Raw genomic sequence first — 20,760 nt, 5'->3', positions numbered from 1 at the left:
GTTCTCTCTACTTCGGTCATCATCATTTATTGCTGCCCAAATAGCAAAACTCACCTACTACTTTAAGTGTCTCATTTCCTACTTTAAAACCCTCAGCATAACTTGATTTAATTCTACTATGTTCCATTATCCAGATTATTGTAGTAGGTGGTGTGGGGAACAGCCTGGCTAAGGACAGTAATTACAGCATAAGGGGGTGCCTATATGAAATAAAATAGAAGTAGCAACTACACACACAAATGTGAATTTTGTGTAGCCCTTACAGTGCCATGACCAGCCCTGGGTGAACACTGCTGTGAGCCGAGTGGACACACAGTTGGGTAGGCTACTGGTGACTGAAATGAAATCTGCGCACTATCACACAAAGCAAGGTGGCTGTCCATAAATCTGTAAGAGGAGCTGGAGTTCTCTTCTGAACAGCACGCTGCAAGGCATCCCATATATTTTCAATAATGCTTGTGTCTGGGGAGTTTGGTGGCCATCAGACGTGTTTAAACTCAGAAGGGCGATCCTGAAGGCACTCTGTAGCAATTCTGGACATGTGTGGTGTCACACTGTCCTGCTGGAATTGCCCAAGCCTTTTGGAATGCACAATGGACATGAATGGATGCAGGTGATCAGACAGGATGCTCATGTATGTGTCAGCATCAAGAGTCGTATCTGGATGTATCAGAGGTCCTATATCACTCCAACTGCAAATTCCCCACACCATTACAGAGCATCCACCAGCTTGAACTGGGTCAATGGATTTCATGCCTGTACACGTCCATCCACTTGATACAACTTGAAACGAGACTCATTCGACCAGACAAAATGTTTCCAGTCATCATCAGTCCAATGTTGGTGGCCCAGGCAAGGCATAAAGCTTTGTGTCGTGCAGTCATCAGGGGGACAAGAGCGGACCTTCGGCTCTGAAAGCCCATATCGATGATGTTTTGTTGAATGGATGAGGAATCTGAATTCCTTTCTGTGATATTTGTCAGACAGTAGCAAGCAGTTAATAGTTTGTGGTGACTTCAATGTAGATTTTCTAAAGAATTCTGATAGGAAAAATGATCTGGAGCCTTATATGGAACCTGCAATCTGATCTCAGTAATTAATTTTTCATGTATGGACAAAGATACTAAGGCCATAATTGGTAATGTTTTCTTTGGTGAAGCTCAAAGCAAGAAAATAACTGTGTGGTGTACAGTATAGATACTCCTCAGTGCAAATCAAAATAATTAATGACTCCAGAACAAGGGTTTTAAGAATAGTTTATATCATATAACCTGGGACGAAATTTATAATGAACCAAATTGTAACATAAAATTAATTTATTCCATGATAAATTCATATTATTATATGAAAGTAGCTTCCTGCATAAACTAATTAGAAAGGACATTAATAGCCATGTAAAAAACCATGGATCACTACAAGCATTTTTAAGTATCTTGGAAAAGGGAAACTTATCTGTTGGAAAGAGATCCTGCAGTATTTGCACACTACAAAACTGCTGAAAATTATTAAAAAATCACGGAACATGCACATAATATCAGAAATCAGTCATTCCGACAACAGACTTAAGTCTATATGAAAGTGAGTGAAACAAGCGACAGGACAACCAGCCACACAACAGGATAATATTACTATTGAACTGAGTGGAAGAGCTAGAAATGACAAGTCACAGGGAGCAAATAAATCTAATAATCATTTCTTAAAAATTGTAGGAAAATTGTAGGAAGTTTAGAGACATACAGCTCAAGAGAAAAAAATCACAGCAGTTTGCTGAGAAAGCAACTATCATAAAATTCAATCATACGAATGTATCACCAATTTCTCCTTCTGAAATTAAGAAAATTATGTATTCTCTAAAAACTCATCTGGTTTTGGTGGTGTTTCCAAAAGAGTACTACAGCTTTGTCTCCTTATAATATGCCTGATCTTATCTGAAATATGTGATGCATCACAAACTCAAAGCATTTTTGCAGAGAGACTGAGATATGCCGTTGTCAGACAACTATTTAAGAAAGATGATAGGAGCAATGTCAATAACTACTGACCTGTTTCACTGCTGACATCATTTTCCCAAATTTTTGACAAGGTGATATATCCTAGAATGGTGTCTCACCTGGGCAAAAATAATATCCCCAGCAAATTACACTTTGGGCTTCGGAAGAGTTGCTCTACTGAGAATGCCATTTACATGTTCGCTCACCAAATATTACAAGTATAAAATAATAAAATAGTGCCTGCTGCTATTTTTTGCGACCTATCTAAAGCATTTGACTGTGTCCGTCACAGTATTTTCCTGGATAAATTGAAGTTTTATGGGAGTGATGGTGTAACTAGTCAATGAATAATGTTGTATCTAACCAAATAAATGCAGAAAGATGTACTTAATGTTTCAACCAATATAGTCTGGGACTATTATTCTGGCTGGAGAGAAACCATGTATGGAGGTTTTCGAAGGCTCAATCTCAGGTCCATTATTCTTCCTTTTATATGTAAATGATCTTGTGTCTCATACAAAACAGGAAGAATTAGTTCTTTTTGCAGATAACACTGGTATTGTAATCAATCCAAGCATACAAACAGAAACAGTAGAAGTGGTAAACAATGTATCATTGACAGGTTTTCTATAAATGGTCTCAGTCTCAGTTTTAAAAGGACACAACATACTCAGTTATGCACATCTAGTGGTACTACACCAATGAGAAGTATAACGCAATGTGAGGAAATAATAAATAGGGTGGAAACTTGAAAATTATTAGGTGTCAATATTGATGAAAAATTAAACTGGAAAAAGTACATTTTGGAACTCCTAAAACAACTTAATTTAGCCACAAGGAATGGAAAATCCAGGATGGAATGTAGCAATATTATGAGAAGGAAAGTCCCTACTCACCACAGAATGGAGATGCTGAATCGCAGATAGGCACAACAAAAAGACTCTCACAATTATAGCTTTCGGCCATTAAGGCCTTTTGTCAACACCCCCCCCCCCCCCCCCCACACACACACACACACACACACGACTGCAGTCTCAGGCAACTGAAACTGAGTGTGGTTTCAGTTGCCTGAGACTGCAGTTGTGTGTGTGTGTGTGTGTGTGTGTGTGTGTGTGTGTGTGTGTGTGTGTGTGTGTGTCTCTGTCTATTGTTGACGAAGGCCTTAACGGCTGAAAGCTATAACGGTGAGAGTCTTTTTGTTGAGCCTAGCTGCAACTCGGCATCTCCACTGTATGGCGAGTAGCAACTTTCCTTCCAATAATAATGATACATTCCATACTGGATTTTCCATTGTTTAATATTATGAAAAGGACAGTTGTTACTCACCATACAGCGGAGATGCTGTCACAGATATGCACAACAAAAAGACTGTCAGAAGTGAGCTTTCAGCCAACAAAGCCTTCATCGAAAATAGACAGTTCACACACACACACACACACACACACACACACACACACAAACCCAAGTCACACAAATATGATTACAGTCTCTGGCTGCTGTGACCAGACTGAGCAACAGCGCATGATGGGAGAAGCAACCAGGTAATGGGGGTAAGGAGGTGGCTGGGATGGGGAGGGAGACAGATAGCAGGGTATGGGAGGAGGAAGGTAAAGTGCTGCTTGTGGGTGCATACAGGGAAGAGGTGGAGACAGAGTAGGGCAGCTAGATGTGATCGGGAGGTTAAATGGAGGGCAGGGGGTTAACAGAAAAGGAGAGAAGTAAAAAGACTGAGGGTGCATTGGTGGAATAGAGGGCTGTGTAGTGCTGGAATGGGAACAGGGGTGGGACTAGATGGGCATGGACAATGAGTAATGAATGCTGAGGCCAGGAGGGTTACACAAACATAGGTTATATTTCAGGGAGAGTTCCCACCTGCACATTTAAGAAAACATGGTGTCATGGGAAGAACACAGATGGCACAGTCCGGGAAGCACTGACAGGACAATATCTTATGGGGCAGTGTGCTCAGCGAGGGGGTGGCCCAGCCGTTTCTTGGTCACAGTTTGTTAGTGGCCGTTCGTGTGCGCAGGCAGCTTGTTGGTTGTCATGCCTACACAGAATGCAACACAGTGGTTGCGGCTTAGTTTGTAGATCACATGACTGGTTTCACAAGTAGCCCTGCCTTTGATGGGACAGGTGATGCTTGTAACCAGGCTGGAGTAGGTATCGGAGGGAGGTTTTTGGGAGATGTCTTGCATCTAGGTCTATACAGGGATATGAGCCGTGAGACAAGGGATTGGGAGTAGGGGTTGCGTAGGGATAGATGAGGAGCGTATGGAATGAGAGCGCAATGGAAAGAGCAACATTTTAGTGAGGTACAAGTCATATAATGCTGCATCACTGGATCTATAGGTTATCTGAAAATTTCAGTTTGTGTTCTTAGGAATTATGAGCTTAAAGTAGTAATACCGAAACGAAGAGCAGTAATTTTGCTGATTAACTGATAACTGTGGTGCTAGACTGATGTGAGTATTTCTGACAGGTAAACTATTTGGTAACATTTTGTGATTTTGTGAGGATTTAATTTTCTGGTTGAATAAGAGTAGTGCTCAGAGTTGAGTAGAGAAGTGGGGCAATGATTTGGTACAACTTCCATCCCCTTAATTTTGATTTAAATAGTAATTAAGTTATGTGATGGTGACTATTCTTTTTTCATAATGTAATGATTAGTAAATAAATCTATGCTACAGCACACATGGAGTTTTTGCTATTTTGCAAATGGGAAAGAGACCCAAATCTTTCAAGTTTAACCAGTTTCAGACAGAGTTATGACTCACAGTAATGTTTTGCAGTGTACTGTGCACTCTATTTTAAATTTTTACTAGTCCATACTTTTCGTGCTACAGTCAATTTTAGGGCTAATTATTGTGATGTTATGAGGACATGCATGGAGAGCTGCATCAAACCAGTCTCAGGACTGAAGACCACGACAATAACAACAACAACAACGAGGACAATGTAATGTATATATTTGTGAAGTAATGACTATCATTTTTAGTGTGAAGCTTTTTTTTAGATTGAAGTTAGAAGTAAAAGTAAGTATACTAAAGTAGGGTATTTTGTCTAAGTTTTTCATGTACTTTTGCAGAGGAGAACCATCTCCAAGGGAACTGATAACAGTGCATTTGCTTACTAACTGCCACTTGGACCTGTTGAAGGTGTGGACAACTTGGTGAGAAAATGTGTAAAAGCTCATTAAAAGTCTGAAAGTGCTTGTGAAAAATACTAAACACTGAGCAAGCAAAATTTTGTCTGAACAGTAAACTGCAATGCACAGTGTAATTTAACTTTTTGCAATCCATGAGGATTTACCTTTTAACAAGACAGAAATCGTACAAAGTGATATGTGCCTTAAAAGGCAATCCTCGCTTACCCAAACAGGACATCACTGATGATGAAGATGCCAAATTTTTATTAAAAGTATAACTTGTGGATATATTGTGCAATTGTATAATTAAAGAATATAACACCAGATCTAATTCTGTGCTTAGTTTTATGTACGTACTTGATTTTGTAATTTATTTTGACTATACCTAGTTGGTATCTTTTGTTATAGGGTGATATCAGTAACTGTTTCATAACTTAAATTCTATTGTTGACTTATAAACAAATATAAATTCTGTACTAATTATGAACATTTGGAGGAACAACTAACACTATTGTTAAAGGATCTATTTGGCTCTATGGGAAAACATGCTAGCAAAGCCAGCCCTTAATTAATTCCAAAGTAATTAGCAGTTTTGTCAAAAGTATTGTTGCATAATGATATCTGTTACTTTCAACATTTAATGAAATAATTCGGCCTACCTCTTGTAGTAGAAGAAACTGTTAAGAAGATGGAATTTTTTGTTGTATTCAGTTAATTTGATGAGCTAAGTTTTAATTGTAATTTCTGTAGAGTAAACATCAAACAATGTGTAGTTTCAGTGCCTATTATTGTGAGGATATATAAAGGCCCATTTCTGGTCACGAGACAATCAGTCCACAGTCAAGCTTCAGATGCAGAACCAGTACTGGTTAGATCAACAACAATGCATCAACTTAACAGTGAAGTATGTGTTCCACCAATAGGCTGTGTGTTAAAGCAATGACAGTGTCTGTTCAATTTATTTGAAAGACTGAAATGTGTGGTTAGTTTTTTACTGCTCGTAGATGTTCAACAGTAAACTATTGTAGCAGTACGTGGATGTTTGCCTGCAACCTATTAATGAGGCTTATTGAAAGTTAAACAATACTTAGCTGGCCATATTAAATGTGTATATTGGGGGCTTGTGAACAGTGAAAGTAAAGAACTGTGAAACGCAAATGTACACCTGTCGGCTACAGCATTTAAAGTATTCAGTGTTGAACTTCCACCCTCATTTTTCAGCCAGTATAGCAACGCAGTACGCAGACACCAAGAACAATCAATGAGGAAAGAAAGCAGGCAAATGTCACAATATGAAAGGATTTTTGAATCATTTTACAAAATAAGTTAAAATGTTCTTTTTTGAGTAAATTCGGACCAGTGATATGTGGCCATTATCTTGCAAACTTCGACAGTCATTCGCTCTAACAACTGAGATACAGAATAATTGATGTGAAGTTGGGTAAAATGACAGTTTTCACTAGGAGTTTAATTTTGTCCAATGATGCTATCCGTCGTTGTGGCAGTAGAGAGCATATCTTGGAAGTAAATTAATGTTATCTTCACAGTACAACACATTTTTAATTAAGTTAGTCAACTTTTTACGCATCTTCTCATTCTCTGGAACAATCCAAAACAACTTTTCAGGAGTTTTTATAGATGTAAATGAACAGTATGGTACTACACACCTTTGTAACCATTTTCCAAAATGTAAATTGCAAAACAAGCCATCATAGTGAATTTGCATTATGAGAGGAGTTGTGAGCTAGCCAGTGATGTCACAGGCATCACACGACTTGATTGAAGCATTTAAGTGGGTTTTCAAATTATTTGAATTTCATTTCCTTTTTTATAGAAGAATACTGAAATTCAAGTGGAAACAAAGCATGTTAGGAGCATAAAATGACATAATTAATCATTAAGACAATTTACAGAAAACAGTCAAATACCCCTATTGAGGGTGAGGATACAGTTGGTCATGGCGACCTGGAAGGAGGTTGTTGGTTTTCAGTTCGTCGGGCATTGGGAAAGGTAGTGTTCAACTGCAGTTAGGCCATGGGCATTATGGATGTTGTGTAAAGGGAGGTTGCATCAATAGCAATGAGCAGGGCACCATGTGGTAAAGAAACATGAACTGTGGAGTCCGTGGAGGAAATGGTTGGTATCATTTATACAGGAGGGTAGGCTGCACGTAATAGGTTGGAGGTGGTGGTCTATGGGAGCAGAGATTCTTTCAGCAGGTGCACAGCAACCGGCCAAAAGGGTCATCCTGGCCGGTTGGATTTGTGGACTTCAGGAAACATGTAGAAGGCACAAGTCTGGTGAGTGGTAGGGGTGAGGAGAGAAATGAACTCCAGGGAGAGGTTCTGGGATGGGCCTAACGATTTGAGGAGAGACTGGAGATCCTGCTGGATTTCTGGAATGGGTCAATGTGGCAGGGTTTGTAGGTGGGTGGATCTGACAGCCAGTGGAATCCTTCTGCCAGGTAATCCTTGTGGTTCAAAACTACAATGGTAGAGCCTTTGTCAACAGGTAGGATTATACGGGATTGGGATAAGTTTTTAGGAGGTGGATGTTGCATGTGGAGGGATTTGGGGAATGATGGTGAGGCAAGGTTTGAGGTTAAGAAATTCTGGAAAGTTAATAGGGGGTGATTTGGGGGGCAATGGGGTTGAATCATGGTTGGATGGAGGAGTGAACTGAGTCAGGCAGGTTTCAACATTGGTCTTTGGTTGAGTATTTAACAAGTCACACATGACTGAATTTGAGAGTGGGGCAAAAGGTGAGGCCTTTGGAAAGGACTAGTACTTCTGCATGACTAAGGTTCTTGGAGGAAAGATTCATGATTGTTTTGGGTCTGTTTAGGTCCTGGATTCTATATAGTGGTGGGAGGGAATTTTTTGAGAGTGGGGTAAATGTAGTAGATCTGTGAGACATGGTTTGTCAGCTATGAGGGATGTGGGGCTTGTACGGAGTCCGATGTAGAGGCGGTGGATAGTAGTAGTCCAAGGTGCGAGTAGGAAGTGAACCGAGAGCAGAGTTATTTGAGGTGGCAATGTGCATGTTGATATAGTTCCTGGAGGGAAAGAGTTTCAATGTGTAATATGGGATCCAGAAATCTGGTATTGCGTAACAGGAGAATTTTGTGGATGGAGAGAAGGTATTGCAAAGGAGGTTTGGGCCTGACTGATATGGTTATTTGGGACTATGTTGGCGAGGGTTAAGGATTGGCGGAATCTGAAAAGATGGAGGTCACGGTGGAAGGGAGGGTGGCAGCCTGAGATGGGAAGTTTGATGGTAAGGCAATTAGGGGGGACTCCATGAAAAAAGCAACAATGCAGGAACAGTATGAGGGACTGGGTTCTGGTTAGGAACAAGGAAACTTTTCCATACTGATGCAGATGGAAGCGGCAAGGATCCAAGCATAAAAATTGGAAAATAATGTAGAATTAAGTCAGAAAAAGATTCGCAAAAATACACCCATACACATGGGTAAAAAAAACCAATAAGGATGAAGTAAGGGGAAGCAAGACGAAATCTGATGGAGTTGGCCAATAGTGAAACGTGAAAACCAATTGAAATTGGCCTGAAGACACATTGAGATCAAAGAAAAAGTAAATAAAAAATAAATAAAAAGATTGTAGTGTGGGTTGCAGGTCTGTGGGTGGCTAAGTGTGAAGAAGGGGGATGCAGATGTGGCTAGATTAGGTGAAGTTAGTGAGTGCGAACTGGAATAGGAAGGAGAAGTCGTGCGCGGTGGAGAGGGATTGGTAGGATGAGATAAAAGTTCATATGCCACAGGAAAGGTATGGGAAATAACATGCAAATATAAGTGACAGTGATCCAAGAAGAGTGATCGATTTGAAGATATAAGCTTAATGATATCGGTAGGAGTAATGTGGCACATGAGATGCCACTCCAATGATCATGGTTTGTAAGGCGACAAGAAAAACACAGAAAATAAGATAGAGAAGGACAGATACTGACTATAGTAACGCTTTAGAAAATAGTAACAAAAGAAAATAGCATTGGGTTACAGGATGGGAGAAAAACCATCAGGCAAAATCAAACAATGAAAAATCCAGGATGGACTGTAACAATATTGTGAAAAGGATAGCTGCTGCTCATCATATAGCAGAAATGCTGAGTCGCAGATAGACACAACAAAAAACCCGATATCAAGTGAGTTTGCGCCCAACAAGGCCTTCGTTGAAAAAAGACAACACACATATACACCCACTCAAGCAAACCAATGTCACACATACATGACCACAATCTCTGGCTACTAAGGCCAGACTGCGAGCAGTAGTGCATGATGGGATAGGAAATTGGGTGGTGGGGGTTAAGGAGAAAACTGTGTCAGGAAGGTGAAAGAATAACAGGGAAGGGGTGGGGGACGGTACAGTGCTGTTCGTGGGAGCATACAGGGACGAGGTGCAGAGAGAGTAGGGCAGCTAGGTGCAGTTGGGAGGTTAGACGGAGAGCTAGTAGGGGGTGGAGGTAGCGGAAAAGGAGATAAGTAAAAAGAATGAGGGTGTGTTGGTGGAATAGAGGGCAGTGTAGTGCTGGAATGGGAGCACAGAAGGGGCTAGATGGGTATGGATAATGACTAACAAAGATTGAGGCCAGGAAGATTATGGGAACATAGGATGTATTGCAGGGAGAGTTCCCACCTGAGCAATTGTGAAAAAATGGTGTCGTGGGAAGGATATAGATGGCACAGGCTGTGAAGCAGTCACTGACATGAAGAACATCTTGTTGGGCAGCGTGCTTAGCTAGGGGATGGTCCAGCTATTTCCTGGCCACAGTCTGTTAGTGGCCATTCATGTGGACAGATAGTGTGTTGGTTTTCATGCCCAGTCATGCCCACATAGAATGCAGCACGTGGTTGCAGCGTAGTTTGTAGATAACATGACTGGTTTCACAGGTAGCCCTGCCCTTGGTGGGATAGGTGATGCTTGTGACCGAACTGGAATAGGTAGTGGTGGGATGATTATGGGTCAGGTCTTGCATCTAGGTCTATTACAGGGATATGAGCAACGAGACAAGTGGATTGGAGCAGGGGCTGTGCAGGGATAGATGAGGATATCATGTAGTTTCAGTGGTTGTGGAATATCACTGTGGGAGGGGTGGGAAGGATAGTTGGTAGTCCATTCCTCATTTCAGAGCATGATGAGAGGTAGTTGAAACTCTGGTGGGGAATGTAATTCAATTGCTCCAGTCCTGGGTGGTGCTGAGTCATGAGGGGAATGCTCCTCTGTGGCTGGACGGTGGGACTTTGGGAGGTGGTGGGAGACTGGAAAGATAAGGCACGGGAGATTTGTTTTTCCACAAGGTTGGGAGGATAATTTCGTTATGTGAAGGCCGCAGTGGGACCTGCAGTATATTTCAAGAGGGACTTCTTGTCAATACAGATGTGGTGGGCAGAAGTACCTAGATTATATGAAAGTGACTTCTTGGTATGGAATGGGTGGCAGCTGTCAAAGTAGAAGTATTGCTAGAAGCTGGCAGTTTTAATATGGACAGAGATACTGACGTAACCATCTAACCCTAGATGCAAGACCTGTCCCATACAGCCCTCTATTCCAGCAAACTACCCACAGTCTCTTTACTTCTCTCTTTTTCCACAACTCCACCCCCCTCTAATCTCCCAACTGCACTTCACTGCCCTACCCTCTCTCCACCTTGTCTCTTCATACTGCCAAAAGCAGCACTTTACTGTTCCCCAACCCTGCCCTGCTATTCCTCCACCTTCCTGCCCAACCTTCTCCTCACTCCCACCACCCGGGTGCCTCTCCCATCATGCGCTGCTGCTCGCAGTCAGGCATCAGCAGCCAGAGACTGTGGTTTTGTGTGTGTGTGTGTGTGTGTGTGTGTGTGTGTGTGTGTGGTTGTTTGTGGTGTCTATTTTTGATGAAGGCCTTGTTGGCCGAAAGCTCACTTTCTGATATTATTTTTGTTGTGACTATTTGCGAGTCAGCATTTCTGCTATATGGTGAGTAGCAACTATCCTTTTCATAATATTGTTAGTTTAGCACTTTGACTCTTTGCAAATCTTGGGGAGTGAGAAATCAGTAAGATGCTATATTTTGCATATTTTCATTCAATAATGTCATATGGAATAATGTTCTGGGGTAACTCATCGATAAGAAAGAAAGTCTTCATTGCCCAAAAATGTGCTGTAAGAATAATGTGTGGTGTTCATCCACAATAATCTTGTAAATGTCTGTTTAAGGATTTGAACTTTTCAAATACTGTTTCACAATATATTTATTTTCTCATGAAGTTTTTTGCAAATAATCCACTGCAGTTCAAAAGGAACAAAGATGTACTTAATTACAGTTCCACAAGAAAAAATGACATTCACTACTCCACATTAAGGTTGTCTTTATCACAAAAGGGGTGCACAACTCTGCAAAAAAACTTTTTGATAACTGACCCAGTGACATAAAATATCTGAGAGACTGCAAAGCAAAATTTTAAAACAAACTGAAAAATTTTCTCCTTGGCAACTCCTGTTCTGTAGAAGAATACTATCACTGTAATGCATAAAATGTGCTGGGTAAGAAATTACTAATGCACATCTGTATGGTTAAAAGAAAAAAAAATCTTTAAATATTCAGATTGTAGACATATTACAAATTAATATGTGAAGTGACTGTAAAATGACTTATTCCACATCATTATGATCTGTCATAGAAAATCAGCCATGAAACTAACTAACTAACTAACAATTCATGCTACGCAAGGAGTGTTTAAAAAGTAAGAGGGTATTTTTAACTTTGTGTGTGTTTTAAATTGATTTGCAAGACTTTAAATACTTCATCTGTTATCATCTGTCAAAAAGCTTACATGCGTTTTGGCAGTATTGGTGATTATTTGTTTTGTGTAAAAATAGATAAAAAAATCTGTATAAAATTTTGCTATAAGAATGGAATAGTGTGCATCCAAGTTAAATATTGCTTTTGATGAGTCTGTGATAAGTAAAACAAGGATTTACAAGTGATATAATCATTTCAAAGAAGACTGAAGATGTTGAAGGTGATGATGGCCCTGAATGCTCCAACACATCTATCAATGGAATCATGGAAAAAATGAAAGAAATGACTATTAAAGATTATGGAATCACAATCAGAGAAGTTGCTGATAATATTGGCATACCAACTGGACCATGTCATAAAATTATTCTGGGCAAGTTTGTTCCTACATTGTTTAATTTTAATGAAAGTTGCTCAGGAGCTAATAGATGAAGTCAACCATGATACAAAACTAATTAAATGGGTCATAATAGGTGACAAAAAATGAGTATATGAGTATGATGTTGAAATTAAGGCTAAATCATCACTGTGGAAGCATTTTGGATAGCCAAGACCAAAAACAGCGCTACACGTGTTGTCAAATGTGAAGGTTATGCTAACAGTGTTGTTCTATTTTAACTGTAGTGCACCACATGTTCTTGCCACAAGGTGAAACAAACAAAATAGGATACTACTTTTGAGGTCAACGTTGTTTGTGTGAAGCAAACTGAAAAAAAAAGTGGGGTCCGTATTTGTGGCGGAGAAATTCATGGTTTTTGCACCACAATAATGCTTTGCTCACACTTCATTGCATCTTCATAAATTTTTGGCTGAAAACAACACTGAACAATTCCCTAGCCTCCATATTCACTCCATGTGCCTTTGTGTGTCCAAAAATACAAAAAAACCTTAAAGGGTAGTCTTTTAAAAGCATAGATGACATTAGAAACACATTGCTGAGAGAGCTAAAAGTTGTATCAAAGACAGAGTTCCATGAGCATTTTGGGAATTGGAAAAAGTGCTGGGTTAATTGTACAATACATCATGAGGAATAGTTTGAAGATGATAATATTGATGTAGACTAATAAATAAACCAAATATTAGATACAATATTCACCACAATAATACTGTTGCATCCACTAATTAGCCATCATGCTGTCAACACCTGAATCCTGACAACATTTTCTTTTTGATGCCTGTCCAAGTTTCACTGATATGAAAGAACTTTTCACCTTGCTCTCTTTATTTCCTTACTTGTATTAAGTATTTGAATTGCCTGTTAACTGCATCAGTTTTCTCTGCCAGAATCTGTCTCTCACTTACAGATCTCTTCTAGATAAATTCTGTCATGCAGTGTCTTGTGAATAACATCTTTCTGCCAAGGAAAATTCATTTTTGTTTTTGTTTTACAGCAATAAGTAATTTGCATAATATTGGCACTATTTTTTGATTTGTGTAAAAGTCCTTCATTGTTTGTCAAATTATCAGTTTTGGAAAACGGTCTACAATGATGGGTTTCCTCCCAAATTCTTAGTGCTCTTTCTTGACAATTCCAGTAAACCACGCAGTTTACTTTAATTTTCCTTTCTCATGTGAGCTATTGTGGCAAATCTGACTTATATATATACTGCAGCACTTTCGGACTGGCAATATTAGCCAACAGTTCTTTTTATGTCAACTCTTTAATACTGGCTGTACTTAAGCTCTGGCCAGAGCAGCTGGAAATAGTGGTCATGTGCACGTGAGGTGTGTGTGCTTATGTGTGTGTGTGTGTGTGTGTGTGAGTGAGTTTTCATTTCTTTTCTGAAGAAGGTTTTGGCCAAAAGATCGGAGTGTAAAGTTTTTTCATCATTCCTGTATGCAACTGAAAAAGTCATCTTTATGGTGAACAGCAACAGTGGCTTCTGGAATGTTCAAAACTGAGTGCACCTTTCCTTTGATGGGGGCACTGTATTGCTTTGAACATCAACAACGCCCAAGCATTACTGATCATGTGCTGTATTAGTGTGCTCAGCGTCGTCATTGCACATTGCACATTGTGCGTAGCTGCATCATGCATAAATAGTCAGAAAAATTTCCTAGAAAGCAATGTTAAAAGTTGAATGTTTTCAAGTTTAATGTTTTATGTCAGTTCCCAGGGTAATAGTCTTTCAGCGATTTCATTTATTTGTGGATAGGCAAGTGGAAATATTTAGAAAAGCTGTAGATGAGATAGCTTTGTGTTCTTAATCAATAGTTTCTATGGTGGAACATACTGCTATTAGTACATAATTGAAAAAGGCTACTGTGATTGGTAATTACCTGTTAAATTAATGTGGAAACACAACATACAAATGGTTACTTTGGTACGAATGTGAAAAGAACTTGACTGTTAATACAAGACCGGATGCATCTACACATTGTTAGGGAGCATGTTACTTGCCGAAGGGATAATAAATCAAAGTAATATTGAGTTGTGCAAGTACTGCTTCAAAGTGATATTTTTAATCTTATAATTGAGAGAGACTTTAAGATTCGAAAAGTATAAAAGGTATGTATTCGTATTAGGCACAGGGTCAGCTTTATTTTGTAACAAACACATTCTGTATGTAAAATTCCCATACTCAAGTAAAGAGAGAGAGAGAGAGAGAGAGAGAGAGAGAGAGGAAGCTTTACATTTATTGCCACATCAGGGACAAACATTTTACTAATACTAATCTTATAGGGCTAGAATTGGATTGTAGTCAGGCTGAGAGATAATAGTATTTTGCTACAAGGAACATTCCTTTTGGCCTCACTGAGATCTCTGCTTGCAGAAGACACTGAGAAAGAATCTATGTCACTTTTACTGCTCGCAACATGGCTGATATCCTGCCAGCCAGTCATAAAATTTTATAGTACCACATTGTCTTACAGTAACTTAGGAGTGCAATACAAATTCAAGTTGGTATCTGACCTCCATACTCCCTGACCGTCAGCATTAATAAACAGTATAGCCATAATCAGTCACCAGGAAACGATGGAAGAAAGGAGTACAGATTAGGGTTTAATATCCCACTGATGACATGAATTCAGATTGCAAATGGAAACCGCTGTGCCACCTTCACACGACCTACCTTGAAATTTGGTTCCATCGATTTAATGAAAATACACAAACCTAAAATGGACTGACAGTGGTTTGAACCCCAATCTTCCCAAATGAAAGTACAGTGTCTTTGTACTTGGTAATAGTTCCAAACCCAGATCCCATCACCTTGTACTTGAAAGGAATGGAACATTTACAATCTGTAGATATTCTACAACTTACAATTGTGCTTGGATATATGGGTCACCTGCTATTGGCCACTTACAAAAGACTAACAAAATTTATGTCAGGGTGTGTGTGTGTGTGTGTGTGCGTGTGTGTGTGGGCGTGCGCGCATGCATGCAGGCATGAGAGAGAGAGAGAGAGAGAGAGAGAGAGAGAGAGAGAGAGGAGGAGAGCGGGGGTGGGCATATTTCTCTTTTTCATTTACATTAGATTTTCTAAATCACTTGTACAATCAACTAGTAACTATTTTGGCTTAAAAGAATGAATTAATTGACTGAAAATACATACCAATTGCCCCACTTACAGTTCCAAACAAAACACAGCCTTGGGTTGGTGTGGTTGTTTCCCCTACATGCTGCATAACAAGAGATCCATGCCTAAATACATTCACCATGTCTCCTAGATGAAACTGACCAACCTCTTGCATTTGTTGGCGTTCTTCATCTGTTGTGGCGGCACTAAAAAAATAGCTGATATTACAATATGAACTGAAAAACTATTGTTTTACATTGTATCATTGATTACTGGTAAAAGTAAAACCACAAAGGAAACAGTACATTTTACATTATATTTGCTAACCTGTCTTTCTGACAAACAAATAGATTGAATGAATTTTCAGCACCAAGGAATGTGTCATCATCTATTATCTCAACAGCTGTCATCCAATTCGGATTGTAATCTCTTGCCATCTGCAATATGCAATAAGCCTAGTCAGTGGATGCAACAGAGTAATAAACAGAGAATAAAACTAATGAAACCTGCTGAATAATAATGATAATTATATAGTTAACTCACAAACTGAATGAGCATAAAATTGTGCACCATTAAGCTAGTTAATGTGTACTTTCAGTATCACTTTTAACTTCAGTAGGCACACTTACATACTGTGCAAAAAACTTTTCAAAACCCAGAAATTGTCTTCCACTGTGATGCATAAGTTTGAAATTTGGCTCAAAGGGGCCTACACTACCACGTAATGGTGCGAAAGGGCGGCGCTGTGTGTTGACTCATGCAAAACAAAGATAACACCTCAAAAATTCAAGTGAGTTGTAAGGTGGGTTAATAATGTCACATGGGCACAAAATTTCACCACAATTCGGACCAATGCCATTGCAGACATGTCACATGATGGGAAGGTTGTCACACACCCTCTTACCCACATTTCACACATTCTTCTGAAGCCTCTATGATGGAGGTCAGAACCATGACACCGAGTGTTGAAATCACGCGGTTTTGTTACAGGTGGCCGAGGAAAATATTTCAGATGCACCACCGCTCAGAATTGACATCAAAGGCCCTCAGGAGCTGGTATACAGGGCATCAATGAAACCGCCCATTTGCTTGGGGTATTCATTTCCACATATTTTGCGGTCAAAAATGACAGTCTGCAGTGAGATGAGCGACAAGACAAAATTCTTGACAGCATTTGACACTCCCTTGCTGATTCTACCCTAATCTAAAGACACTGTGGGGCTGCAACCCCACTGAACATGATCTGGCCCTTCTGGAGTGTAGTGGGACCACAATTTTTCTCTGGTATACAGTGTGGAACCACTAGTGACAGCTCAAAACCATTCAATGAAATTTGAACATGATACAAAGTAGCACAAGGTAGCACAAGGTGTTAACGCTTTTTCACCTCTCCTGTTTCATGTCTTCCTGTGCCATGTTCACAGAGGAGTGCAACATTGGCATGTGCACAAATAAAACAGCGAAGGGTCCCCTACGACTGCCTCAGTTTGGCAACACCCACAATGACATCCATGCGCTTTTGTTGTGCACTTTAAAAACGTACCTGTCAGAGACTTCGACACCCATTCAGCTGAGTGGTGTCTCATGGTTACTCCAGTGCCTGAGGGCAGCCAGCCAGCAGGCAACCCCACCTAAGGGGTATCAGAGGGACTGCTTGCCTTCAGGCACAAGAGTAACTGTGAGGCAGCACTCAGCTGGATAGATGTCGAAGTATCCGACAAATACGTTTTTAAAGAGCTCAACAAAAGTGTGTGTATTTGGCACCGACAGTGTTATCAAACTGGGTTGTCTTAAGGGGACCATTTGCTCTAAGTCATGCACATGACAATGTGTCAATGATTGTCTCGACAAACGTGCATGAACAGAAAAGAACGAAGTGGCTAGCTATCTCAGTGTGAAGAACTGAGAATTAGAAGAGAAGGAGGCTCTAGTGTTCAAAACCGGCACACTACAATACAGGTGACAGAGGAAAAAGTGAAAATCAGTTGTGGATCAGTTTTCATTTTCAAAATGACAAAGGTCATTTCCCACTGGCTTCTGCAACTGTTCATACCCATTCAGAATACCTGTTAAACCTAGGGAGAAGAGGAAATGTTGCAGCTCAGTCAGGCCAATCCACATGCATTTATTACCATGGATGAATGTCAAGTGTATGACTATTACTCCTAGACAAATGAGTGGAACAAGTAGTGTAAATATGAATTCATAACAGGAGAAGATACAGCCATTATCAGGCAAGTTGATGCTGATTGGTTTCTGGGACTGCTATGATTTGGTGTTAACAGATAATGTTCGTAAGGGGGCAAACCATCCCGGGAGCATACCTCCAAAATCTCCTGATGAAGTTATGGCAAGCAGTTAAGGTGAAGCAGCACTGGAAGTTGTCCAGGAGGGGGGGGGGGGGGGGATGTTTCTTCTCCAAGACAATGTCCCCACTCATTCTGCACAGGATACTCACACAAGCTGCTTCTTCAAGCTATCAAAGTTTATCTCACCATGTATTCTCCATACATGGCACCTACTGACTACTTCCTTCCTCGGGTGAAGAAATCACCGAGTGTCAGGCACTTTTCGAATGACAATGAGTTGATTTTCTACCTAGAACATTTCCTGAACAGTCAAACTGCTGACTTCTACAACTGAGGTCTCTACCCAACCATCTACCATTTGGAAAAATGTGTCCCATTGAAGGATGAATATTTAGATAAGGATTAACACCATCCTATGATTTCATGGCCATAACTTGGTTTTTTTTTTCCTTTGACCATAGGTGACTTTAACAGTCACACCTGTGGCTATGCAAAAAGAGGTCAAAAATAGAGAAGCTGCTCTGGTATTGGCAGAATCCATTCGGCTGTTGTATATTCACAATAGTGCACTACCTCCATCTCTCAACAACGGAACGTGGCACCTTGGATACAACCTTGGCTTTTTCGTGAGTGAGAAGGCAGTCCAACAGTGTTTCAAATCAGCCTGTCCTCCTGTACCAAACATGCATCACCAACTAATAATGTGCCAAATGCTACCAGCTCTTTGACCACAAAAAATACAGTTTTACCAGAAGAAAGAATTTTAGCAAAGCTAACTGGGACAAGTCCAGTGAGCTGTTAGATAAGGCTATTCAGAAGATCAGTTCAGTCCCAGAACAATGTAACCACTTCACAGAACCATTAGGACTTGCTCTAGAGTGTCCTTTCCTAGATGATGCAGATTAATTACATAGACTTGTCCCTGAGACAGCTGCACTCCTGCACCATTGTTATACCTTTTCTGAAAGGGTCCCCTTTGGAGAAGATATTTTTGCACAGATAAACATCATTACCTCCTCGATATATGACACAAGAAAGAATGAATGGGTCAAGCTAATGGAAGAAATTGATATGGGTCAAAGTAGCCACAAGGTGTGGTAACTTCTGAATTACCTACCCAGCAACACCACAAAAACCACCACACACACACACACACACACACACACACACACACACACACAAATGTCAAATCAGAACAAACTGCACATCAGCTGTTCAAAAATGGAAATTTCCTAGATATATGCAAAACGAATGTCAAAAATAGTAGGACCACACATAAGAGACAAATGAAACTTGACAGAAACTGACAAGGCAATCAATAAGTGCAAAAGATATAATCAGCCAGGCTTGACAATATATGTGTGGAACATCTTATGCTCATTGCTTCACAACTGTAGTATCTTCTCTTCTATCCACTTCAGTTGGTTCTTCTCATCCCAGCACACAACCTTCATGGATGTTGACCACTGTCTCTTTGAGGGATCCACCCACACCTCTGTCCACATTCAACTCACCAACTACCAACAATACTTGCATTATGACAACTGCCAATCCTTCCACAAAAAAAAAAAAAAACCCTCCCATACAGCCTAGCCACCTGGGGATGGTATTTTTGCAGTAACAGCAGCCCCCTTGCCCAGTATGCTGACTGTCTCGCCAAGGCCTTCACAACCATGCACTACCCAAAGACCTAGTCTACAAAGATTTCCTATGTCACATCCCCAACCACACCAAATCCTCCCACCACCCTCTAGCACAGGAGAACCGCCCCCCCCCCTCCCAAAAAAAACACTAGTACCATCCCAGACTCTAACAACAGAACCAAATCCCTCATCAGGGTTTTCGATTAGCTATCATCATGCCCTGATATGAGGGATATCCTACCGAACATTCTTCCCTTTCCTCCTAAAGTTGCGTTCTGTTGCCCATCCAACCCCAACAACATCCTAGTCCCTCCCTATGCCACTTACATCCCAATATCAACCCCGACCTCATGGCATTTGCCACCACATCCCTGAGGAAGACACAGGTGCAGGACCTGCCCAATCCATCCACCCAGCAGTTCCTATTACTGTCCTATCACAGACTTATCCTACCCCATAAGAAGGTGGGCCACCTGTAAAACCAGCCATATCATGAATCAGCTCTGCTGCAATTATTGCTCAGCTTTTTATACTAGCTATCTACCAGGATGGATGGCCACCACCAAACTGCGGCCTAGATCAACGTGAACCAACCTGTTGCACAACATGAAACTGCACATAGCATGCTTGATTTCAAAGGCTGCTTCACAATCTGGGCCATCTGGATCTCCTGTCACCACCAGATTTTCTGAACTGTGCAGATAAGAGTTATCCTTGAAACTTTGTGCTGGACGGAGACTTGAACTCGGGACCTTTGCCTTCGCGAAAAAGTGCTCCCCAAGCATGACTCATGACCCACCCTCACAGCTTCAATTCTGCCAGTACCTTGTCTCCTACCTTCCAAACTTCGCAGAAGCTCTTCTGCGAAAGGCAAAAGTTCCGAGTTCGGGTCTTGGCCCGGCACACAATTTTAATCTGCCAGGAGGTTTCATATCATGCATATTCTGCTGCAGAGTGAAAATGTCATTCTGAGAGTTATCCTTACAACACATTCTCCACTCCTGAAATCATCCCGGCCTCAACCTAGAGTAACTACTGTCTCCACATTCTCCTCCCAAAGGTTTCCCCCTCCTCTGTCCTACCAACTCCTCCCAACTCAAGTCCCCTGTCCCTCACTGTTCACTGCTCTCTGCCTGTGCTCCCATTAATCTTTTCTCCCTGTCTGCTCCTCTCCTTTCTGCTCCCCTTTTTCCCTTCCCTTCCTCCCCCACCGCCTCCCAATCCCACACCAGCTAGCCTTGTCTGCCACCTCTAGTCACTGCACACTCCATCAGGCAGCACTGTTTCCTCTTTCCCCGCCCCATAACCTGCTACCCCCCCCCCCCCCCCGAACCCCTACAGATTGTTGCTCC

General features: G+C 40.8%; 1 protein-coding gene across 1 annotated transcript in view; it reads right to left on the bottom strand.

The window, feature by feature from the left end:
• LOC124600858 (DNA damage-binding protein 1) overlaps window positions 1–20,760 on the bottom strand; it is a 177,033-nt gene that overhangs the window by 4,098 nt on the left and 152,175 nt on the right. The window contains exons 18-19 of the mRNA XM_047136197.1: window positions 15,784–15,893; window positions 15,493–15,662 (exon numbers count right to left, since the gene is read on the bottom strand). Of these exons, the coding sequence (XP_046992153.1) occupies window positions 15,493–15,662; window positions 15,784–15,893 (280 nt within the window). The remainder of the gene's footprint in view (window positions 1–15,492; window positions 15,663–15,783; window positions 15,894–20,760) is intronic.

Source organism: Schistocerca americana, chromosome 1 (assembly GCF_021461395.2).
Source record: "Schistocerca americana isolate TAMUIC-IGC-003095 chromosome 1, iqSchAmer2.1, whole genome shotgun sequence".
NCBI classification, from domain to species: domain Eukaryota; kingdom Metazoa; phylum Arthropoda; class Insecta; order Orthoptera; family Acrididae; genus Schistocerca; species Schistocerca americana.
Note: the sequence above shows the minus strand (reverse complement) of the source record. Positions and strands in the feature narration are given on the sequence as shown.